The sequence below is a fragment of the Xenopus laevis genome, chromosome 3L, assembly GCF_017654675.1.
Source record: "Xenopus laevis strain J_2021 chromosome 3L, Xenopus_laevis_v10.1, whole genome shotgun sequence".
Classification (NCBI taxonomy): Eukaryota; Metazoa; Chordata; class Amphibia; order Anura; family Pipidae; genus Xenopus; species Xenopus laevis.
The window spans coordinates 24,676,688-24,701,709 of record NC_054375.1 but is presented as its reverse complement, the minus strand read 5'-3'; the positions used below and the strand labels follow the sequence as shown (position 1 = coordinate 24,701,709).

Here is a 25,022-nt window from a genome sequence, read left to right as displayed (position 1 = left end):
GAGGCTCAGTTAGTGCTCACTGTCAATGACCCCTATAAACTCTTGATGATTTCTCTCTTACAATATTGCTCCACCCAAATGCTGAACCCAGAGAGTTGAATTGTTGAAACTGCCACCATTTCAGACCTGAACTAGGGGAGCGCAAGCAGAGGAGGTACATGCCCAGCACCCCCACACAGTTATCAGCAGTTGTCTCTACACCCCCTTTAATGCAACCATTAAAACTGTAGGGAATAAAGGGGAATGGCTTTTCTCTTACAGAAATATAAGTAATATGGGAAATGATTTAACTGCACAGTGTTATGTTATGGCTTATGAACTAAACAGCCTGTTATTTCTTCATTTCTCTCCGTAGGTAACAAGCACAACGCAAAAAACAGTCGTCCATATAATATGCATCCCCAAGGATTGGGAAGTGTGTCCACCAAAGAACCCTACATGCAGTGGATGTTACTGGGCACAACAGCAAATTAATTTTAGGGCCCCCAACATATCCAGAGGTTGTCTTGTTTTACCAACATATGTTGAAATTGCTCTTAACGTTTGGGGCCCTCTGCAGCTGCAGGGTCTGCTTCTTCTGTAGTTACATCCCTGCCCACATGACAGGCAACAGGGCGCTGGGCAGGTACCTGTTAAATGGTCTTCTGCCTACCCCTAGTCCTGGGTATTGTTCTCCCTCTGTTGTACTCACCTCCTTCCCTTCCCGACTGTCACTCTCCCCTACCTCCCTCCCTCCCCTGCCCTTCCCCTCTGTTGCTCTCCTTGCCCTCCCCACTGTTATAGCACGTGGACACGCACATTTGTGCACGCTCGGAGGGTAACGTGGCCCTTGGGTTGTCTGGTCTGAAAATCCCACATGGTTGGAAAAATCCCCTGCTGTGGCCAGCTAAGTGTTGGACCTAAATTGGATAAGGGAGGGGTTGTAAGTCCTTTGTCCCTAGTGCAGTGTGTCCTGGCAGATTCCTGATTTGGCCAGAAAGTGTCACTATTGGTCCATTTTTTTCATAAAGCTGAGCTGCCATGTGCTCAGTGTCAGTCTACTTCCTGGTTTCTCTCCAGTCCGGAGTGCTGGGACTGTAGACAAGATGTAGGGGCCTAAGGAATTGAGAGGCCAGTGGAGGGTTTGGGGTCCAGATCCCCAAGCCTTGTGAGTTCAACCATGGAGGGTTCAGAGTTCGGAGGCAGTGGAGAGAATGTGACAGGAGCCTTTGGATTGATTCCAGTAAAGGGGTATTTGTTGTGCTCGAATTGCGTATAGTGCTGGGAGCTGTGCCCTGAAAAAATAAAGGTTTGTTGTATTCTCACTGCAGATAGAGCTGGGAGCTTTGCTCTGAAGATTAAAGCAAACTTCATGTGCTTGGATTGAGAATGTGGAGACACTGTGGATGTCTGTACCAGCTCTGTGTGAGTCCCGGTGAGTCTGACTGAGGGAGGTATTGAAACTCCAGCATGTTCCATGGATGAAGACAGGTGTTGTCCGTGTGCCTGCTACGTGGGAGCAACTACTCTGTCCAACAGGAGAGGTATTCGGGCAGGTAGCACTACCTGGGGAAAGTTAAAGGGGTGGTTCACCTTTAAGTTAACTTTTAGTATGTTTTACAATGATCAGTTCTAAGCATCTTTTCAACTAATTTTTATAATTTATTTTTTATAGTTTTTGAATTATTTGCCCTGTTCGTCTGACACTTTCCAGCTTTCACATGGGGGTCGCTGACCCCATCTAAAGAACAAATGCTCTGTAAGGTGACACATTTTTTGTTATTGCTACTTTTTGTTACTTGTCTTTCTGTTCAGGCCTTATTCATATTCCAGTCTCTTATTCAAATTAACGCCTGATCCTAGTAACCAGATTACTGAAATGGCAAACTGGAGAGCTGCTGAATTAAAATCTTAATAACTCAAAAAACACAAATAATGGAAAAAGATCACCAATTGCAAATTGAATATCACTCTCTATACCAGTGATCCCCAACCAGTAGCTCATGAGCAACATGTTGATCTCCAACCCCTTGGATGTTACTCCCAGTGGCCTCAATGCAGGAGCTTATTTTTGAATTCCAGGCTTGGAGGCAAGTTTTGGTTGTATAAAAACCAGATGTACTGCCAAACAGACTCAATGTAGGTTGACAATCCACATAGGGGCTACCAAATGGCCAATCACAGCACTTGTTTGGCAGCCCAATAACATTTTTCATGCTTGTGTTGCTCCCCAACGCCTTGTTCTTCTGAATGTTGCTCACAGGTTCAAAAGGTTGGGGATCCCTGCTCTATACCATACTAAAACTTAATTTAAAGGTGGACAACCCATTTAAGAGCTCTTGGGGAAAGGGACTGTGACTCTTTATGAAACAGGAGTGAAGTGTGAGACTTGGTGAGGACTGTGCCACACAGGTTCCCCAGGGCAATTGTGTTATTGATTAATACTGTGTATTTGCACTTTTCTTCTCTGCCAGTTATATAAAGTTCTATTTGTTTTACTGCAACAGTAGAATTAATCATTTGTTTTCTAGTGGGGCCACCCATCGGTGCATCCCCGGATCCCACTAGGTGGAGACACTGCCATGGAGGGACATTCCCTGTACCCTTTTTATTTAGCAAAGGGGATTCAGGACCTGTGTATGGTAAGATATTAATGATATATATCCTATAATACAGGTGGTGGCCAAGATGGGGTTACGTCACTTTCTGGTTGGCCCATCAAACTGTGCCAATACAAATCCCTTTAGAGGGAACATTTACATTAAAGGGATCTTTATTTTTCCTTTTGGTGTATTATAGAATGACCAGTTCTAAGCAACTTTTCAATTGGTCTTCATTATTCATTTTTATAGATTTTTAATTATTTGCCTTTTTTAATTGAGAGGTGGTTAGAGAATTGTGAGTAAAGAGAGTGGGTAGTCCAGATCTGTCTATGGGCCTTAGCAATAAATCAAAGGTCTAGTGACCTGCACAGAAATGTTTTTTAACTAATCTCCAGCACTATTCAGCCTCGTAGCTGGTGACACAGCCATGTGGTCTATTTAGTTTATGGGAGAGACCCCTGTACTCACAGAATTGCTTTACTTTCAGTTCATTTAACTTAGGTAAAGGGAAAGTTCACAATCCAAACATTTTTTTAGCTCCGATGTTTCCTAGCAATTTATTTTTTTACCTGATTTTCCATGAGTGGTTTAGTAAGGGGTTGTTGTTGACTTAAGTATTAAAATCTGATACAGGTATGGGACCTGTTATCCAGAATGCTTGGGACCTGTGTTTTTCCGGATAACTTTCTGTAATTTGGATCTTCATAACTTAAATCTACTAGAAAATTATTTAAACCTTAAAAAAACCCAATAGGCTGGTTTTGTTTCCGATAAGGATTATAAGGATATCTTAGTTGGGATCAAGTACACACTACAATTTTATTATTACAGAGAAAAAAAGGGAATCATTTAAAAAAAATGGATTCTTTGGATAAAATGGGGTCTATGGGAGATGGCCATTCCGTAATTTGGAGCTTATTTCATAACAGGTTTCCTGATAACAAATCCATGTATATTATTTGATTTATTTCTCAACAGCACCATATCAAAACTTTCTTTTTCATGAAACCAGATGTGTAATTGTTATTGGTACCGTTTATTGTGTATCTCTCTGTACAGGCCTCTGCTGGTTTTTCCACTCTGACTTCTAGACTGCTGCCCAGTTGTTGGCATGTTTGGCCATGCTGGTGTTTGTATCCAGCAAAGCTCCTGTACAGTATGTTAGTTATCTGTTATTATTATCTTCCCTAAACTGGGATAGCTTGTGTTTTTAGGGATTATTCTGATATGGGGGGGAGACTTGCTTTTTATACTTATCTGTTGCTGGTTCTCATGTTCAGGATAAGAAGTTCCAGTGGAGAATATGGCACCATCTTGGATTTAATTTCCCTGTATGCTTCTTCGCTGGGTGCTATCAAACACTGTCAATTTGAGACACACATCTTTGTTTTTCCTTTAGCCATGAGGGGACCCTCTGCGAAGAAGGTATTGTCTGCTGGGGAGAATCGCTTAAAGCATTGTCCCCTTTAAACGCTGTGGAAGTCTCTCTTTGGACAGGAGCTCACTCTGCCTGTGTCTAGCTCAGTTCATGGCTGAAAGTGGGAGACAGGGTGCAGAACTGAGATTGCAGGCTATAGGGGAAGGGCCTGGTGGGGTTTGCGGGTCCGTTTTGGACCCCCTAAGTCGATGGGCCCCTTAGGATCATAGGGTTTTCTTCTTGTTGGTCACACCACTGTGTATAGCCTTAGTGTTGGAAACCAGGTTGCATTTTATTGATAATTTGCTTTCCCTGAACATTTTCTGAGGATGCCCATGCATGTTGGTTGTTCACATGTTCTGTAGCACTTTCTGCACCCTCTAGTAGTGCCCCTGTAAATAGGTTTCTGATATTGATGTGACAAACCCACTCGGTGACACAACAGTCTTGGAGTGACCTAGACAATGTTGGCTTGGCAAAATTATAGATTGTAGGGTAGGGGAGAAGGTACTGACAGTAGAATGGACACCTGCTAAACACCTGAGCATCCAATACCAGACGTGTAACACAAATCCAAAGAGGATTAACATTTTTGGCCAAATCAGTGAATGTTTCCCTGCCAGTTAAAATTACAAAACACTTGGAAAGGGATATGGATTTGACACATAGAAAACAGTTACTTGTGTGTCGCAAATCAGAAGGATTTCCCATTATCTTAGTATGGGGGATCTGTAATATGGATGGAGTGTGTGCATTTTTGCTTACCTGCCAGTATTCTGTGTTCACAGGAGAAATGGCTGTATAGTAACCCCACAGGGCAGGTTCAGGCTTTGTACCCACATACATCTTCTCATCTGCCCAATGAATATTGTGTTGTGCATTTTAACCTTTATTGATTGGGGCTCAGGGCTGGAGAGAAGGGAAGGTGAGAGCCAGTTTGCTCATGTGTGTTATATTCCATATGGTGGAGGCACCTGATAGGCCAGACTATGAAAATAAGAATGGGATCCATTCCTCATATTAAATATGGCTGCTGGATATTGGAATATAGACTATGTCTCTATACACTGAATGCTTTCAAAATGTTTTATTTTTCATTCCCTTTTATAACCATATGCTCTTAATGTGATGCATTCAAGTGTCAGTTTCAATTAAACTCTGGTTTATCTTGTCATTTTTTTTTCTTTCCCTCCAGGTTTTTGATGTGCGTGTGCCAGTGGGTGCACTGAGTATACAGCCTTATTGCCATGATGGAGGATGCCCAGAATAACCATTATAAACAGAATCTCCATCCTGTTATCCCAGTGTAAGAATGCTTGTTGCAGTAGCCATGCCCGCTGGAGGACTGTGTCTCTCACCCACAGGTACTAAACCTTTCAATGTTTCTTCATTGCCAATTTGGTCAATTCTGTCACTCAGAATAAAGACACACACACAGTGGCTTATCGGTTAATCTGTGCAAGACACAGCTTTATTAATCATAACAATGAAAAAAGTGCGATTTTTGATCCAGAGGAAGGCAAAAAAACTCTGTGAAGCTTTGTTCTATCTGCTTTACTAGAGGGAAAAATTCCTTCCTGACCCCTTAACGGCAATCGGATTTGCTCCCAGGATCAATGCACCACATTACATCAAGTGTGAAGGAAACGGTAAGGAAAATGGCAGTATACACATGAGCACCAGTAAGCTGTTTAGTGAAAACTGCATTCCCTTTCAGTCCATTTGACCCCCAGGAAGTCTGCAGACCCCAGCCTCTACAGTCTGAGAGATGGAGTAAAATGGAATGTAGGTTCCACCAAGTGGCTTAAGGGTTCTCCTGTTTTTGGTGTAAAGAGGAGAAGAGGAACTGCTGATGGTATTACAGTGCAAGGAAAGGAAGGCACTGCTGGTGATATTACAGTGGAAGGAAAGGGAGGCACTGCTGGTGATATTACAGTGGAAGGAAAGGAAGGCACTGCTGGTGATATTACAGTGGCAGGAAAGGAAGGCACTGCTGGTGATATTACAGTGGAAGGAAAGGGGAGGCACTGCTGATGATATTACAGATGAAGGAAAGGGGAGGCACTGCTGATGGTATTATAGTGGAAAGGGAGGCAGAAGACGTATTGTTGGTAATGCTATGGTTGATGGTAGAGAAGGCATTACTGGTGGAATTGAGGTACTCTTACCTGGTGGAGCTGTCAGATGGTACCTTTTCTGAACTCCAGCCTGCAAAAGACAAACAATATAATTTGAAACACATTCCTCATATTTTACTTAGCAATTGATATCCCTGAAACCCTATAATACTTTGGGGCACATTAATCGCAAATTGGGTGGTTTATCAAAATAAAAATATTGACTAATTGTGGTTGCAACTTTCCCCACAACTTGTGATTACAAATCACCGGTTTTTAAGCAATTCGCACAGTTGTGATTTCTGTGATGTTTGGGGTGAAATTTATGGTGGATTTCTACTTTCCCAAATGATGAAGATACACTTCCATTGGTTTCCTTGGAATGTGAACAGGTTTCAGCAGCCTGAGAGTTTTTTGTGATTGTTTTTCTCACATATACAAAAACCACAAAATTAGAATCATCTCAGGGATCATCTTAATATTCCCATAAAATCCACTTTGCCCCGCATGCACCCAATATGGCTGCTTCCCATACCCAGCTCTGCTCTGATCAGTGCCCCTGCACCCATAACTCAAGGAATACTAACGCTGGGCACTTCTTGTTCTGACTTGTGCTTCGTGTATTTTTAATTAGGTCTTTTCTTACCCATCATCCCCTTTGGACTTAAAATGCTGCATAGTTAAAGTCCAGAAAGGCTTCATCGATCTCGCTTGCCATCTCAGCAGGGGGTCCTTTGGGCTGGGTCAGATTCGCAGACAGTTTGGTGAACTCCTCATCGAAATACCCCACATCCTCCGGTCCATTTAGGCTGGGTACGAACGGCGCTGTTACGTTCTTCTCGATAATATCATCCCAGACAATGCCCTGCAAAATAGGCACCATAGCAAATGTTCATTACTATAGGTTCATCATTAGACGCTGCGGATAACAAAGGACTGTATCTTTTGGATAATTATTTGGACAATACAGACAGGGGACTTACATTAAAGAATGGATGTTCTGCTACATCTGCGGCATCCCCTGGGGTGGAACCTAGCCTCTCCTCAGGATTCTTCTTCAACAGCTACAAGAAGAGAAAATAGCAGTTACAGTGACAGAAGCTTCAGGGAACTCAAGGGAAAGTGGTCACTGATTATAATAAACTGAAAGCTCAGCGCTACTTACCTGTGATATGAAGCTTACTGCTTCGGAGTCCAGGGATGAGGGGTAGTGTGGCTCATCCTCCACGATGGAATCGTATATAAAGTCCCTGTCGTATCCGGTGAAAGGTCTCTGAAATGATTCATGGGTATTTATTAGGAGGCCATGCTTTTTATACAGAGTGTTTAATGAGTATAGATAAAGAACAGTATTTAACTTTAATACATCCACCTATAGCTGGCCAGTGGCAATTTCTGCTTACCGTTCCGAGGAGCATCTCATAAACGATGACGCCAAGAGCCCACCAGTCGACGGCTCTTGAGTACTCCTCCTCCATCACGACTTCGGGCGCCATATAAGCAGGACTCCCAACCATGGTGTTGGTGCGGTCTCCATATCCAATGCCTTGATAAAAAAAGAAAAATTATAATTGTATGCCCTAAATGAGTTCCCTTTGCTCTGTGTAAAAATACACAATAATAAGGTGGCTCTTACCAGTTTTGCTCATCCCAAAATCGGCGATCTTGATGTAGCCGTCTTGATCCATAAGTAGATTCCCCGGCTTTAAATCTCTGTATTAAAATAAAAGGGAGATGTTATGACACATTAAAACTGCTGTGAAATAGCTGAGCCATAAGCCAAGCTTAAAGAATTCTGGTTCCTGTTCTTTTCCCTACCCTTAGCTTTCCAAGCAGTGACTTTCAACCTGTAATTGTCCTGCTACTAAATTGCAACAGCTACAAATCCCCCTTTATTAACTCTTACCTGTGTATGACGTCCTTGCTGTGAATTCCTTCTAAACCAAGTGTTATACAAGCAGCGTAGAACCTGCAAGGATAAGAAAATGACATTTGATTATTATATGGCACATTCATAGAGGAATCTTAAAGGGGTGCTTAACTATTATATTATAGAATGGCTAATTATAAGCAGCTTTTCAATTGGTCTTCCTTTTTGTACATTTTTTTATTTATTTGTCTTCTTATTCTGGCTCTTTCAGGCTTTTAAATGGGGATCACTGGCCCCATCTAAAAAGCAAAAGGTACTGTGCACTGTAAGGTAACAAATGTATTGTTATTGCTATTTTTTATTACTCATCTTTCTGTTCAGACCCTCTTCTTTCCAGGCTCTTATTCAAATCGATGCATGGTTGCTAGGGTTATGTGGCTAACTAATTGCAAACTAATTGCAAACTGAAGAGCTGCTGAATAAAAAACTAAATAACTCAAAAACCACAAATCATAAAAAATTAAAACCAATTGCAAATTGCCTCAGAATATAACTCTCTACATCATACTAGAGATTAATTCAAAGGTGAAAACCCTTTACTATTTAGTGTAGCTTACCTCTGCCACTATCATTATCCTCCCCTACTCCTCAGTCTTCTATAACTCTGGGACAAATATCCACCTACTGTCATTTCTACTTACTTGGTTGTCTGTAGATCAAAGTGCTGGCTCCTCATCAGGTGGGTTCTTAAACTGCCTCCTGCCACAAACTCCATGATGAAAAACAGCTGGTTTTTGGTGCTGAATGTGGCGTATAAGTCCACTATAAAACTGTGTGGATTCACCAACTGTCCAATTTGCTTCTCTGTTAAAATGCTGAAATATAAAAGAGAAAATGAGTCCGGCACAGAGTAAATTATCTTGGTAACAAAAGCAACTGGGTGAAAGGAAGGGAAGTGAAAGAAAAGTATATTAAATAGAAAAGATTGTGAGACAGAAAGCGACTGCTCCAAAAGCAAAATGAGAGGATTATGGAATCATTTCCCATGAACTTACTGTTCTATATCATCAGTGGAGTCGATGTTGTCCTTCTTGAGCACTTTAATAGCGCAATAGATGTTTGCTGGAAGATACTCTACTAGTAGAACCTGGAATTAGAAAGTGAGTTTAGTGTCATTGTTACACTGTATATGCTGCTAAAGATCCAAGTCCTAATTAGAGACTGAATCAGTTACCTTGCCGAAGCTTCCTCTGCCTAAAACCTTAATCCGGCGAAAGTCCTTTGCAGTAAAACTGCTGAACTGTAGCTCTCTGAAAGGGAATAACATAAATTGTGTTTTGTGCAGCTTGAAAAACAATGTATATCTATATTAATAATGTATGTATTTATGTCTTATATTGAGGGTTTGTCTTACTGTGTCGTTTCAGCCTCCTCTACTGTCATCTCTTCAGCCTGAGAATCCTCTGGAATGGGGCTGTAATCGCCGGGGAGAGGACCCATCGATGTTTCAGAAGAGTCTTCTTCATTCTCAGGAACTTCACTATTGGGAAGAGGTCATTGAGGTACATGATTAGTATAATGCAAGTTTATCGTAGAAATCAGTCTTAACCGCAGCCTCCCATATAAAGTGTGAGTTTACCTTTCTTCCTCATTCTGTTGTTGTTGCACTGGATCTTCTTCAACAACAGATTCTGCCTCTTCCTCAGCCTCCTCATTTGTATCTTCTACAGGTAAGTCCCTTTAAATATAATGACGGGTTAGTGTTTATTCTAATTCATTTTTTTCCCTTAGTGATTTATAAGCTTCACGCTATCCTTTTTTCTTCCCTTACCAAATACATTCTCCATAATCCTTAATACTACAGCACCCCTAGCCATAATTCATAGATGGCACTGTACAATTATGTATTGTGGAATCTCCCGGCCAAATGAAGGGGCATCTTACCACCTGTCCTCTTTTTTTATGCCAATACTTTCATCTGTTGGTACCTTACTTTAATTAGAATAATATTCCTGTTATTGTGAAGATATTTTTGTTCTTATTTGATGAAAGTATGGGATAGGGATTTAATCTCTAATAAACTCCAAAATATCCTTACCTGTCAGATGGTTCTTCAGGCGGCTGTTCTGTTTCTGGAACAGGTTCCTCAGGTGATTCATCATGTTGATGCTGCAAACAAGAGACAGGCAATTATTGAATGTGGCTTTACATGGATATGATAAGGGCAGTGTTTGTGTCCAAGAAAGGAATGGTGTCAATGTAATATACTCACTTGTGATGAATCACTGGCGGGGTCTGAAATGACCTGAACCTCAGGCGCAGCGATCTCTGGTGCAGGGAAGTTGACATCGATGTCCCTTGTAGTCTCCAGAACTGCAAATAAATTTGAAGGATATTAGGATTTTCAAACACAACATTCTTGAATCTAAGGCTTAAGACCTTTTTCTTGATTTGTTAAGATGCTGCCAATGAACATTGTTTTAAAATATAAATTTAAAGGATATGAAGGTCATCTATAGTTCTGTGGGGCTCAATCTAATGGTCCACATCAACACCAAAGAATTGGACGGCACTCCGATCAAAAGGAATACAGGTTTATAGCATACTCCTGCAGGGATCCTACGCCCAAGGATCCCTGCAGGAGTATGCTATAAACATGTATTCCTTTTGATCGGAGTGCCGTCCAATTCTTTGGTGTTGATGTGGATATTAGCAGTGGGGATGCAGCAGACAGAGCACCCGATAGGAAACATATGAAGCAGCTACAGGGAAGATGAGCTTTGAGCAGTCCTTTTGTTTTTGAGCTCAATCTAATGGGGGTCAACCTAATGTCCATGAAGAGGTAGTGTATGTGATGTTATGATGACACACATGTAATGCCAATAGGAAAGAGGCCAGAGACTGTTATATCTTACCTGGAGAATTCTCTGCTTCCCTCTGAGCTAGCTGCACATTGAGCTTGTGGAGAGAGGAGAAAAGGGCTTTCACCTTCCTCTCACTGATGTTCCTCAGCTCCTTCACTTGGGCTTTGGTCTGTCTGTCCTTGGTGACAAGGTACAGCTTTTGCGCCCCTGCTGCTATCCTCATCTCCTTCCGGATGTCTCTCAGCAGCTCCTGCTTCATACCTGAAAAGCAAATACTCACCCAGGGCTCACAAGCATCAAAAGACTGATTGATGTCAACAGTCTATAGAGAATAGGGAACAAAATCAAGAAAAAAATGATTAAGCAATTGAAATCCTCCCAAACTTTTTAATGAATATTGAACATTTTTTATGTGATATTTGTGAAGAACATCTGAAAAATGTAATAGTAATGTTTGTCAAACAGGTTTGTAAAATATTTCTTGTAAGCTGAGGATTTTCTCTTTTGCAGTGACAGTTACCCTTTATATCTGGTGGCAAGGACTCTAATCGTCAGGCATGAAACAACGACTTTATATTTCCATCTGTCTTACCTCAGTATGCCGGTGCCGGTGCAGGATGTTGCACAGTTTGGCGCCCATCTTGACGCTCCTGTATCAGGAAAAAAAGGTTGGTATAAGTCACTGCTTTAGTGGAGATAAAGAATACAAATGTTTGTAGCTGCTGGTAAATGGCAAGCTCAGGACAAGCATCTCTCTGTAACTTTCCCACTACACATATTAACAATGAGCTGCTGTTACCATGCATAGGACATTCTAAGAGAACTAGCCCTTAAATTAAACTATTATTTAAACTAATATCATTAAACTATTAATTAAACTATTTTAGTTGCTTATAAATGTACTTATACAAGTGCTTATTTGCTGCTAGTTTACCCCTGGAACTATATCAGCATGACTGTCGCGCTGTGGGAAGCCCAAATATTGCTCCGGGATCTCAGCCCCTGACTCCCAAATATATATATGTGGAAATTTTAAAGACTATTTGTAGCTAAAAACGACAATAATCATTGTCTTTAATATGTCCCCCCATCCCAGTGTCTTTATCGGCTCCACTAAACCCTGAATTCTGAAATAAAAACTTGCTTTCTGTACCTGTCACAAGTCAAAGGTCCACCCAGACCCTCCCCTTTTTCAGACAATCCCCTCCCATTTATTTGTTCCACAAATCAGACCATTATAACTGTTAGCCCCCACTTTCCTCTGGATCAGCTAGCAGTTACACAGGTTTTATTTAGACAAAAAGGTTGAACTTGATGGACGTGTGTCTTTTTTTCAACCTCATCTGCTATGTAATAAATATTACCAGAGGGATAAATTCAGGATCCCTACCTTCCTCCTGATGACCCGCAATGGGTTGAGCAGGTTGCTGTAATTTCTCTGCTCTTGATGTAAGTTGGTAGTCTTTAAAAAGACTGTTTTTTTTCTTCTTTATCCTCTTCTTTGTCGCTTTTTGGAGTCGCTGCAAATCGCTCAGATCACTAAGATCGCTCTTAGTATTTCATTTTTTTGGGGAGAGACAAAAAGAGATTGTGAGCCAAACACTCTTTGACACATAAAGCTTTGAATACTGTTTTTCCCTTTCTCTATTCTTCCCAGTTATACTGCGCTACTGAATATGTTTGCTGCTCCGAAATAACCAGTAACACCACCCAGTAGCAGCTTTAATAGAATCGAAGAAGCCAATTAGGGCACATACAAAAGGTTGGTACAATCAAGGCCCTGGACACCCCTGCCAACCAAGTGTGGGTCCTGGTGACCCCAATATACTTAGGGGACTGTACAGACTAACGGTTAAAAACAGCTGAATATTACTGCCGTATATTACTGGCAGGGGACCTACTCTGATCAGTTCCCTGCACCCATAAACACTAGGGATCTTTATTGTAGGAATTTATTCTTCTGATTTTTGCTACTAATATTTCCATTTTGGCCCTTCCTTACATATCATCCACACTAGTGCTGATGCTAGGGACAGTTGCTTATTACAATTTCTAGGATGAGTGGTACCCTTAACACCAAATGAAGCAATAAATAGACAGGGAACATTAAATACACATTGCATTAGAACTACAACTATGCCGCAGGGGATGCTGGGAATTGCAGTTCAGCTATAGCTAGAGAAGAACAGGTTTAGGCTCAGCGAGACAGTGATTTGTGTTGCCTTTCTGTTCCTTAGCTCTGCACTACCCACTACAGGTCTCACTACCCCTAGCAATGGAACACGGGCAGATTTTGGGCACTTGACACCCACAAGATTTAGTAGATTGGGGGGCAGGGCTGCCATCAGTAACCATTTTTTAGGGGAATTAGGCCCTAGGGCTGTATTACTGAGTAACTGTAGGGATTAGCAATTCAACATTGTTTTATTAAATAATTCCCCTAACATGTACCTATTTGCCTCCCACAGCCGGGGTATTTGAAGGAAAAGTGCATAAAGCGTACTAAAAACAAATTAATTTTTTTTTTTTTATTGAGAATTTAATTAAAAGTAGGTAGGTGTGTGTGTATGGATGCTGGATTTTCATTTGGAGGGGTTGAACTTGATGGACTTTGTCTTTTTTCAACCCAATCTAACTATGTAACTATGTAACTCAATTAAATGTAGTTACATGTTAAGGTTGGTACATAAGAGCAATGGAGAAACCAGGGGGCACTGGGCAAATTTCTAAGGAGCCTGTCAATACTGGGAACTAGAATAGAATGATAGAATTAGGACTTTTATGACATAGCCCAGGGGTCTCCAAATGTTATCTTTTTATGGGGTCCCAGAGGAAAGAAAGCGTATATTTGCTGCTAGTCCTTCATAACTGCCAAATGCAGGGTCTGTGTCTCCCAACCAGCACGAAGATTAACGGAATCTCCCAAGCGCATTTTAGGGGAATAATCTCCAAATTACCTAAAGTCAGTAAAATGATCATCATCTACTAGTCTGGGGGGTGTCACCCAACCATTTCCCATCTTTTCTTACTAAAATAATGGTTATTTGGCCAAATAATCTCTCAGAAGGAATTTACACTTAACACAGAGCCAACCAACAGACTAAACCAACGGTCAAATCCCTGGGTATGATGTCTCCTCTCTTCTATGGGACCCTGCTGTATGTCCCCCAATCATTTGCTAGCACCCCCAAACTGTCCCTATGGCACGTGCTTCTGCTTCCCACCCCTAGTTCCAGTACTTGGATAAAGGGAACATGTATTTAGCTACAATGTTGGTACAAAAGAGCAGGACAGATACCCAGGGGGCAGATACCACAGGACAGAGGGGCAAAACTCTAAGGAGCCTGTCAGTACTGGGAACACCCTATGGTGTGGTACACTGGTCCCCAAATGTTACCTTCAGTAGAAAAGGTGTACAGTATATTTGATTGCAGCGCTGCATATTTGCCAAATCCTGGGTCTGTGTCTCCCAACCAGCACTAAGACTAAAGGCATCTCTCAAACCCATTTTGGGGGACAATCCTCTAAATTCACTAAAATCAATGAGAACAGCAACATCCACTAGTCTGAGGGATGTCACCCAAATGTTTACCCTTTTTTTGTTGTTAAGAAATGGGTTATTTGACAAAAAAATCTATCAGAGCAAAAGTACACTCACCTCTCTCTCGCAAAGTCAACCAACGGTCTGAACCAACTGTCATCCTTAGGGGGTGAAGTCACCTCTGTTCCCTGCTCTTAAAGGGGAAGTGTACCCTGTTGATGAATGAGGTTTATATGGCAATAATTTCCCATTAGATGTGCAGTACATACCCAGCTTATTATGGACACGGAGCTTTGCTTTGTATGTTTATGAGTTTGAGTCAGTGCAGTTTCTGTGCTTTATATCTATCAGATCCATTCATTCATCACTGCTGCTAAGTCTAGTGTAACCTGGGGGTCCTTTCCTTTACCTGAATAGTGGGTAGAGATGGGGGGTTACACTACACAATAGGAAGGGCTTTGTGCTTAGTAGGTGAAATGGTATATACAAGGTATGGATGGGGGGGCAGGTTATACTAATAAAGGGGCAGATGAGTGTTTAAGCAGCACAAATCATTCATTACTCTGGCAGTGACCAGGCTGCTTGACTGTTGGACCTGTACAGAGAGCCCACTCATTTCCCAGCATAGGTATTCTTCTGTATTAAACACTGTTTGCTCATAGCCTGTACAGAGATACTATAGAGCTGTGCCAGTATAGTTACTCTTCTATAATAAGCACAAGCCAGTAGGAACAGCCCCCTAAATTCCCTTACAGCCTGTACAAAGAGATACAGTAAGGGGGTTATTTATCAGAGGTTGAGTTTGTGAGGTTTTGAATTGCTCAGTTATTGAGTTTTTGAGCACAGAGCACTTAAAAAAATTCAAACATTGTGGAGGCTAAAAACATATTCGAATTGTTCAAGGGACCTCTGCCATTGACTTCTACATGACCTCGACAGGTTTTAGCTGGTGTATTTTCAGATTTGAGCTATTTCTAGCTTTGGTTCATAGAGTTTCCATGAAAGTCACATACATATTTGCATTTACTATGTGCAGTTCAGCAGACAATGCCCTGTATGTTTGTGCACAGCCTGTACATGGAGATAAGGTAGATTAGAGCAGACAATGCCCTGTATGTTTGTGCACAGCCTGTACATGGAGATAAGGTAAGTTAGGGCAGCAGAAATAGTAACCCCCTTATTGACAGAACCCACAGGGTTAGTACATGGGCAAGATGGCAGCAGGTCATGTTTCAATGGGCACCTGGAGCAGGAGTGCTGCGACCATGAGGCAAGATTGCACTGGACTCGCTCCGACTCTGAATTTCCCACTTATGTTCATGAAAACTAATGAGAGGCAAAGTTGGTACTTCAGAGAGAACCTACAGAAGAAATGCCCTCCTGGCTGTGGAGAAGGTGGAGCTACACTTGCTTCCTGCCCCCTAGCTTGCACCCAAAGTATTCTGCTAGAAGTTCTGCAACTACACACGTTTCATGGTATGAACATAGTTCTCATCAAGTGTTGAACAGACTGTAGTGCAAGATTGTGTTGTTCCATCCCAAGTGGGTTTGTTAATTGTGCAGACGTAATACCATATCGGCATGTTCCAAGATATGTCAGACAGAGATGTGTTGCATATAGATTCAACATGCATTAAATTGCTGGCTATTCACTTTTTCCTTTTTTTATTTTTTTTTTGTATTTCAATAGCGTATATTAAGCAACATTTTTTATTACGTGTTAAAGCATTCAGTATCATATAGTATAAATGGAAAAACATGTTTCTATTGCCTGGTTAAAGATAGGGAATGAAAAGGAGATGAGAAAAGGGGAGAAATAAGAACGAGGAAGGCTAGCAACATTTGCAGCAAAGGTATAGGATCCATTATCCAGAAACCCATTATCCAGATATCTCTGAATTATGTAAAGTGTGTCTCCCATAGACTCCATTTTATCCAAATAATCCAGATTTCCTTTTTCTCTGTAATAATAATTCTGTAGATTGTACTTGATCCAAACTAAGATATAATTAATCCTTTTTGGAGGCAAAACCAACCTTTTGGGTTTATTTAATGTTTACATGCTTTTCTAGTAGACTTAATGTATGAAGATCCAAATTACAGAAAGAGCCATTTTCTGAAAAACCCCAGGTCCTGATCATTCTGGATAACAGGTCCCATACCTGTACATGTATTTGTATTGCAGAAATCGTATTAACAGGTAAATTCATCATATGGACTGACCATTCTAGTCATTGGGAGATGTAATCTGATTCCTGATGCACATTAAGTCTTGAATCTATTATACTTCTGTTGGATTTTGTATTTATTTAACTAACTATTCTTTGTTTTGTCTTGCAGGTAGAGAGTCCAGTGCTGTCCTGTCTGCTAATAGGATTGGTAAGTATTATGTATAGGTGCTGTCATCTCTTCCATTTCACAGATTTCTGATGTAAGGCAAGATGAGCTTGGGGAATTGTCTGTAACTGTGAGATCTTGTGTGTATAGTAAACAATGATTTTCTGTAACTGTGGGTTAAAATAAAAAGTAAGGTTTTATCAGTGATTTACATAGTAACATAGTAGGTTAGGTTGAATACTCATTTTCTGCTGGATATTTTGCGACAACCCCTAAGCTTAGCTTCTCAACAGCTGCTCAGAGCCTACTGAGCATGTGAGTGTCACAGACACTTCCAAGATGGTGACCCCCTGTGTTTGAAGTCCTGGATCATTGCTGCTATTGAAAAGCCGAAACTTTAGGCTGGTTCAATATAGAAAATATGGCATTTTTCACTATATTAATTCTTAGGGTTTAGTTCTCCTTTAAGTGTAAAGGGGCAGGGAGAGTGTGTGATTATATATACACTCATTATACATATATACAGTATATTCATTGACCCTTACAAATTGTCACATTAAGATATTAAGTGTGCCCTCTTACAAGTTATCCTTAATTTACTAATTGTTGGAGTTTGACTGTAGGCAGGACCGCCATCAGAAATCGCAGGGCCCCATATGACAAAATTCCCTGGGCTGCGCCCACCACAAGCCCCACCTTCAGGTTCGCCCCCCACCACACAGTAAAAAAACAAAAAAAATATTGGTGGCTAGAGTTTCCACATGTTAATAAAAAATAAAAAGATATTGGTGGTCAGGCCCCCCACTAAAAAAACATTTGTGGCCAGGGCCCCTCTATTAAAAAATATTGGTGGCTAGGACCACATGAGAAAAAAAAGTTGGTGGCCAGCCCCCCCCCCCCACATTATAAGAAAATTGTTGGCTAAGGCCCCTTAAATGTGCATGCCTTCCCGAAGTCAGCAGCTCGCAGAAAGATGGGGGGCCCGGCTAATCAAGTAAGTGTGGCGTGGCCGGGCCCCCCTTACACTCGGGGCTCCCTACAACTGTCCCCCCCTGATGGCGGCCCTGACTGTAGGCCATAGTTACCTCTACACATTTGTATATTCCTGTAGTACAAATATAGCCAATCCATGTGTCACACCAATAACTGAATAAGTGAGATACCACCAAATGTAAAATGACTGTACATTGCACTTCAAAAACTACATATATTTCTATTTTTTATTACACTATGTTTTACAGACGTTTTCCCCTTGAAAGATTTTCACATCTTCATATTCCTAGGACTACATTTCTTACAAAGGGAGTTTAGTTTCATTAAAATTGGTGGCGGAACTACCGGGGGAGCAGGGGGGGACCAGGGCCCCCCAGTAGCTTGCACACTGATGAAGCCAGCCATAAAACTGTGAATGGATGGGGGTTGGGGGGCCTGGCTGCATGTCCCGCACCCTGGCCCACCCAACGCTAGTTATGTTACTGATTAAAATGGAAATGATCAGTTATGCCAAAAACATTTTCCACTCTTCCCCTGTAGTGATGTGCAGGTTGACCTGAAAGGGCTAGAGCTGAAATTCGGGTGCCTGCTGCGGGTCCCGGTTTTTTGCGGCACTGACTGGGGAAGTACACTACTCCTCTGCTTTGGAAAATTTTGTCTTCAGAAGCTCACAGAAGTAATGTTCAGAGAGGGGTGAGATGCAGGTTAGGGTTGGGTGCAGGTTGACCTGAGTACAGTATTTATTAGGCATTTTTTATAGTTTTGTTTTAATGGATGTTATTATAGGGATGCAACTTGCCTGGTCCATGATAAAACACTTGTGCTTCACCACTGTACCCTTTAATCTCACTGGTAGACTAAGGTTTGGAATGATTTGCACAAGAGACAAAACTTTAAATTATTGCTTGAAAAAGTCCTTAAAAATTATTTTGGGAACCGGATTCCTCCATACATTTTCTAACATATGGAACATTAACTTTACAGTGGGTTCATGTGTAGGGCATTATAACAACTCTATTAATTAAGGTTCCCTGGACTTGTGTAATGTATTTGCTGCAACATATATACGTCTATTCAACCTTAAATGTCCCACCGTATGCAGATTAGCCTGACCGAAGACCTCTAACGAAGTTGCACTAGGATTTGCTCGCTTTGCCGAAATAACACTACAGAAAATTAGCCAGCGTTCGGTGCCCTGGACGCAACTTTAAATGTTAGTAATTTAGTGCTGTCTGACTGAATTTCCGCCTGGCAAAGTGTTGCGATGACTGTGAATTTTCACCGCTTAGTAAATTTACCCCTAAAGGTTTTCTGCATTCAGCCAATTATCAATATATTAAAACAGGGATTATTTTGTCCATATATTGCAATACAGTGAATAACGGTCTTTCCGTTATTTGGCTCTCCATACTAAAAAAAAAAAAAATTTTTTGCCTCCAATACCGATTTATCTAAGTTAGGGTCAAGTACAAGGTACTGTTAAGAAAAAGGAAACCATTGTTAAAATGTGACTTATTTTAATATAATGGAGACTGCCTTCCTGTAATTTGGAGCTTTCTGGATGACCGGTTTCCAGATAACGGATCCCACACCTGTATATTCAAACTAGCCAAATATGTGAAAGTCATCCCTGGTCTGGCCAGTCCTACACTCACTTCATTATACTTCTTTATTATATATTTTACACAGGGACTAAATTATACCTGCAACTGTATGTATGCTGGGTGAAAACAAACAAACATAACAAACAACCAGAAAAAACAGGCGTCAGCACCCTAATTTGCACATTCACAGCTAAATTTGCATCATTCGTAAACTCAGTTTGCCAGCAAAGTCACATGACAGTCAGGGGTTGGAGAAACAGTTTTAGGGATATAGATTCCTTCTACTGCACCTCTAATAAACAGATCAGGAAGGTTTAGGGACACTAAAGCCAAACATAAAGCTGCCCAATTGAGGCCTCCAGTGCACTATAGAAATTGACTTAAAGGGTGGTTCACATTTAAGTTAACTTTTAGTATGTTATAGAATGTCTAATTCTACGCAACTTTTCAATTGGCCTTCATTTTTTTTATAGTTTTTGAATCATTTGCTTTCTGTATTATTTCTTTATATTACACAAGAGCCGTGAATATCCTGCAAATTATATCTGTATAAAACTGAAACTTGGGTATTTTAATTAATAAAGTACCCCCGTTGCAAAATATAAGGATATTAGAAGTCACTGTCAGCCTTGTGCTTTTATATGATCATGGAACTCCTTGGCAACTAATAACATCCTTATATTTTACAATAGTGAGTACTTTATTCACTATATTATTTGCTTGCTATTTCTGACCCTTTACAGTGTTCAAATGGTGGGGTCACTGACCCCATCTAAAATGCAATTGGTCTGTAATATTATTGCCACTTTATATTGGTAATTGCTAGGGTAATTTAGACCCTATAAAACCAGTTCCTAAAATTGCAAACTTGAGAGCTGCTGGATAAAAAGCTAAATAGCTCAAAAACCACAAATAATAACAAATTAAAACCAATTGTAAATTGTCTCAGGATATTGACCAATGAGAGTGCTGATTCCCAGCAGTATGTCAGGCTCTAATCTTAAAATTTCCTTAGACTATAAGGGTGGCCATACACAGGCAGATTAAAGTTGTTGATATTGGTCCTTTAGACTGATTCAGCAGTTTATGTGTCTGTGTGTGGGGGCTTCTGACAGGTCTTCACGATTGAAATCAGGCCAAAAATCAGATATCAATCTGGCTGGTTTGATATTTCTTGCAATCAAGGACCATATTGATGTGGTCCTACAACCCGTTGGCGCCCATTTCATTCGTATAATCTGATCGTTTGGCTTTAACCCAATTAATGGGATTAATTTTGGGATTAACCCAATGTCACCTGCCGTTTGGGATCTTATTGTGTATGACCACCTTTAGATCTACTCATTTGGTTAGGTCACCAAATCTGCCTGAGTATGGCCACCATTACACACAGAGATTTATGTGCCGTTTTGGGGACATTATATTACACTGGAATCAAACATAGGGAGGAAGGACAGACTTTTTCAGTCCTAGGAAACTGTACTTAATGTTTCCAACTCCAAATGCAGGAACAAAGAACATGGAGCCTTTAAATGAACTGTTAGTATGAGAATGATATTCTGAGACCATCTGCAATTGGTTTTCCTTTTTTATTGTTTTTTAGTTATTTAGGTTTTTATTCAGTAGCTCTCCAGTTTGCAATTTCAGCAATTTGGTTGCTAGGGATAAAATTACCCTAGCAACCATGTATTGATTGGAATAAGAAACTGGAATATGAATAAGAGAGGCCTGAATAGAAAGATGATTAATAAAAAGTAGCAATAACAATCTGTAGCTTTACAGAGAATTTGTTTTTTGATGGAGTCAGTGACCCCCAATTTGAAAATGTCAGAAGAAGAAGGCAAATACTGTAAAAATTATAAAAAATGAAAACTGAAGGCCAGTTGAAAAGTTGTTTAGAATTTCATATTCCATAATATACTAAAACTTAAATCAAAGGTGAACCACCAAGTGACGACATGTAACCAGCAGTTATTTATTATATGAGGATTTATAAGAATATCAGATAGTGCTCCAGGCATCCCACCCAGTCTAGGGACAATGGAAACAACATAGCATTTTCATTGGTCACCCATATATGGCTCAATTGCTTGGGATAATGCAATGTTTTGTTATCGTGGTGCTAAGTACCAATTTAGTGGTTTCGCTACTTACACTACAGATATGGGATCCATTATCCAAAAACCCAGGCCATCTCCCATAGACTCCCATTTAATGCAAACTTTTGAAAATGATTTCCCTTTTCGCTCTAATAATAAAACTGTAGCATGTACTTGATCCCAACTAAGATATACAGTAGTTAATCCTTATTGGAAGCAAAACCAGCCTATTGGATGTAATTAATGTTTACATGATTTTCTAGTAGACTTAATGCATTAAGATCCAAATCACAGAAAGATCTGTTATCCAAAAAACCCAAGGTTCCAAGCATTCTGGATTACAGGCCCCATACTTGTACTACTCATTAGATCAAAAACCAGGAAAACATCCCAACTCCCAGTTTTGTCCGGCTAATTAGTCATACTTGACATTGATTCTTTTACTCCCATTAGTTTTTCAAATTAGACATCCCAAGTAGAAATGCTCTTGTTTGGCAGGTTTGGACCTAGCAATTACCCCTCCAGCAGATCACAGGCATGTGGGAGATCTGACTCTCTGCCAATCCCTTTATCCTTCCTTGCCGTGACCCAACAGCTTATTTTCTGGTGTCCGAAACGTCTTTCTGCTTTTATTTATGAAGGAGTACCTCCAACAATGGTAACATCAGAGATGAACTGGAGGCCATACTGAGTACATGCATTTACTAAGCAAGTGTCCCAGCCATGATATGAGATGAGGCAACATACATGCACGTATTGAGTGGGCTAGCATGGGCAGCACTAGGGGAGTAGTCTTCTGGTATCCAAAAACGCTCTGCCCGCTTGATTCAGGAAAAGGGTGCAACTTTCCTCGATCAGGTCACAGATATCCTGATATCTATAACTGGATTTATAGGGAAATGAGGAGAGCACTCTGCAAGCATATAAATGCTGTGGTTATCCTTTTATTAGTCGACTACTTGTACACAACATGTTTCGGGCCTATATGCCCTTTATCAAGTGTAACAAACAAACAGAACGTGTAGGCTTCTTGAAACACCCCTACTATCCCCCACCAGTCAGTGAAATCCCAAGGAGGTGTGTGTAAAAGTCCATCTTTTCAGTCCATATGTAAATAGTTAATCAACAGGTGTGTGGATATCTTTGAATAAAGGTTCAGAGTCTCTGTGTTTGTGTCCATTATTCAACCTTTCCACACAATTGTAACATAGTAGCAACATTTTTAATCACTTCCATCTTCAAAATCATTTTGATACATTGTTTTATTCCCACATTACTTTCTACTCATGTCGTGTACAAGTAGTCGACTAATAAACAGATAACTACAGCATTTATATGCTTGCAGAGTGCTCTCCTCATTTCCCTATAGATCGAGTAGTCTTCTGATGTGGGGGGTACAGCACTTGAGTGGTTTTAGCCCCTAATACTATGCTCCTGCTACTCTAAGTGCTAATCTAAGTGCAGCATAGCCAAGTATCCACACAGTGTCTGTATCACTTTAAGTTTATCTAATACTGTATAGGAGAGGCTTAATTTTGTGTGTGTTTGTTTTTTTCCATTCTATATTGATTTGATCAAGAATTATGAATTAGGCCTATCCTGCTGTGAGATGAAATGCAATCATCTTGAATGCTATATGTAAACTATAACGGTCAATAATGGTTTAGGTCTGTAGATGGAGCCACAAGCTAGCATCTGCAGTTTGCTGCAGTATAATACAGGTTTTTGTTATTTGACTATTTGCAATAGTGAAAGCAACATCTGATTGGCTAATACAGGTTGTAGCAGAGCAGCCATACCTTGGTTAGTCAATATGGTAACTCGTAATTTCATAGCTGTCAAAGGGACTTTAAATTTTCTATATGTGGGTCCTTACATACATTCACCCATACATTCCTCGCGAGAGTGTCATTGGCTGTCAGCAAGAGTATGCTGTGAGTTCTGCAACATTTTGGTGGTACAACAATGCTATGAAAGGTATATGTCACCTCTAAATTTCAGTTGTACAATGGTAGGTAGCAAACACTATTATATGGGTGCACCGAATACACTATTTTAGTATTTGCTGGAATCACGAATCATTTGTGAAAGATTTGGGCGAATACAGAACTAAATCCGAACCCCAATTTGCATATGTAAATCAAGGAAGTGAGCAGGAAAGAGAACCACGCATACAGTGGGCTGCTAAATAAATCCTCGACCAAACTCACAGAGCAATTTCTTCCAATCCGACACACTGAGAAGCCACCTTCGCCTTCACTGCACCTACAAACTACATGCATCCGACACAACACGAATTTCAGATGCGAACGCCGCATGATGCCTCTTCACCCGACAGTCGTGTTGTATGTAGTTTGTAGGTGCGATGTTTCTATAACTTACATTATATTCGGCGCCTCCGACTGGTCGCCTGCGTTTCCTCTCATCGCATCCGATCTGAAGACATCAGTCCATGGAGTTCAGGCCTTTGACCTACAAATGCAGGGCTAGAATAAGTTGGAACAGCTGATAATAAAAAATAATTTTATAATGTGCATTATAAAGATCTTAGAAAACAAGATTTCTGATATTACTGTACTAAATAAGTGACTTTGTACTGTCTCTTTAAATAGATCACACTAAACATCTTCTACATATGGAGCTCCATCTCTATTCTGTGACTTCTGCTTCTCCCACAGGCCAGGTCTTTTTATACTAAACATCTTCCAATACCAAGTAGCATCGCACAAAGCCATGAATGGTCCCAGCTTGAAGGCATATCTGAGGAAGGACATTCGGAGAGAGAGAGCTCCAGGTCTGAACTACTCTTATCTCCACTCTTAAAGGAGAACTATATCCCCAAAATGAATACTTGAGCAACAGATAGTTTATATCAAATTAAGTGGCATATTAAAGAATCTTATCAAAGTTGAATATATATCTATAGGAGAAGGAAAGGCTTGGTGCACTTGGGGGTGCCAAATGTTTAGCCCCCCCCCCCAAGTGATTGTATTGACTTACCTGAAACCCCGGGCCGGTGCTCCTATCAGCAGAAAACTGCACCAGCCCGGAGTTATATTAGTGAGCACCACGGAGCGATCTTCTTTCGTCATTCTTTCGTCATCCTTAAAAAGTCGGCTATTTCGTTCAACTGCAAATGCGTTTGCCCCAGGAAATTTGAAGAAAGAAGAAGACGGAAGTGGATAGCTCCGTGGTGCTCACTGGTATAACTCCGGGCGGGTGCAGTTTTCTGCTGATAGGAGCACTGGCCCGGGGTTTCAGATAAGTCAATACAATCACTTGGGGGTGCCTACCATTTGGCAACCCAAGTGCACCAATCCTTTCCATTAAGTAAATATTGGCCTTTTACAAATCTTGCCTTGAACCACCATTTTGTGATGGTCTGTGTGCTGCCTCAGAAATCACCTGACCATAAATACTACAGCTCTAACTGAAACAGGAAGAAGTGTGAAAACAGAACTCTGTCTTATAATTGGCTCATGTGACCTAACATGTATAGTTTGTTTGTGTGCACCGTGAATCATACGATCCCAGGGGGCAGCCCTTATTTTTTAATATGGAAGTGTTCTATTATTGATTACCCAATGGCACATACAGT

The 25,022-nt window shown here is 40.7% G+C and overlaps 2 protein-coding genes and 1 long non-coding RNA gene across 5 annotated transcripts; 1 reads left to right on the top strand and 2 right to left on the bottom strand.

Annotated features, from left to right (window-relative positions):
* Positions 1-596: 596 nt before the first annotated feature.
* Positions 597-24,289, top strand: LOC121401099. Of its 3 annotated transcripts, XR_005966120.1 has the most exons (9): positions 597-1,523; positions 2,511-2,621; positions 5,195-5,363; positions 6,751-6,929; positions 8,258-8,299; positions 9,414-9,548; positions 11,361-11,518; positions 16,732-16,770; positions 24,103-24,288. It is a non-coding gene; the product is annotated as an uncharacterized LOC121401099 (long non-coding RNA). The 3 variants fall into 3 exon arrangements; XR_005966121.1 differs by lacking the exon at positions 8,258-8,299 and having other exon boundaries at positions 24,103-24,289; XR_005966122.1 differs by lacking the exons at positions 11,361-11,518; positions 16,732-16,770; positions 24,103-24,288 and adding an exon at positions 9,675-9,806.
* On the bottom strand, positions 6,781-9,486 carry LOC121401073 (serine/threonine-protein kinase N2-like). The gene is made up of 10 exons (XM_041585435.1): positions 9,401-9,486; positions 9,221-9,296; positions 9,042-9,133; positions 8,688-8,861; positions 8,023-8,085; positions 7,753-7,829; positions 7,520-7,662; positions 7,282-7,389; positions 7,100-7,180; positions 6,781-6,981 (listed from the first exon to the last, which is right to left on the bottom strand). The coding sequence occupies exons 1-10, from the start codon at positions 9,484-9,486 to the stop codon at positions 6,781-6,783; spliced, it is 1,101 nt and encodes a 366-aa protein (XP_041441369.1).
* Positions 10,807-12,617, bottom strand: LOC121401092 (serine/threonine-protein kinase N-like). Its single transcript, XM_041585466.1, has 3 exons — positions 12,241-12,617; positions 11,443-11,500; positions 10,807-11,172 (listed from the first exon to the last, which is right to left on the bottom strand). The coding sequence occupies exons 2-3, from the start codon at positions 11,488-11,490 to the stop codon at positions 10,891-10,893; spliced, it is 330 nt and encodes a 109-aa protein (XP_041441400.1). The 5' UTR covers positions 11,491-11,500; positions 12,241-12,617; the 3' UTR covers positions 10,807-10,890.
* Positions 24,290-25,022: the final 733 nt, after the last annotated feature.

Excerpts from the sequence above, each read along its gene's own strand:
- LOC121401092 (XM_041585466.1), bottom strand. The coding sequence starts at position 11,490 with ATGGGCGCCAAACTGTGCAACATCCTGCACCGGCACCGGCATACTGAG. Across the intron at positions 11,173-11,442 it reads ACCGGCACCGGCATACTGAG|ACTGTTGACATCAATCAGTC; the intron begins GTAAGACAGATG and ends TATTCTCTATAG.
- LOC121401073 (XM_041585435.1), bottom strand. The coding sequence starts at position 9,486 with ATGGGTCCTCTCCCCGGCGATTACAGCCCCATTCCAGAGGATTCTCAG. Across the intron at positions 7,830-8,022 it reads AGCAAGGACGTCATACACAG|AGATTTAAAGCCGGGGAATC; the intron begins GTAAGAGTTAAT and ends ATTTTAATACAG. Across the intron at positions 7,181-7,281 it reads CAGTAAGCTTCATATCACAG|CTGTTGAAGAAGAATCCTGA; the intron begins GTAAGTAGCGCT and ends CTCTTCTTGTAG.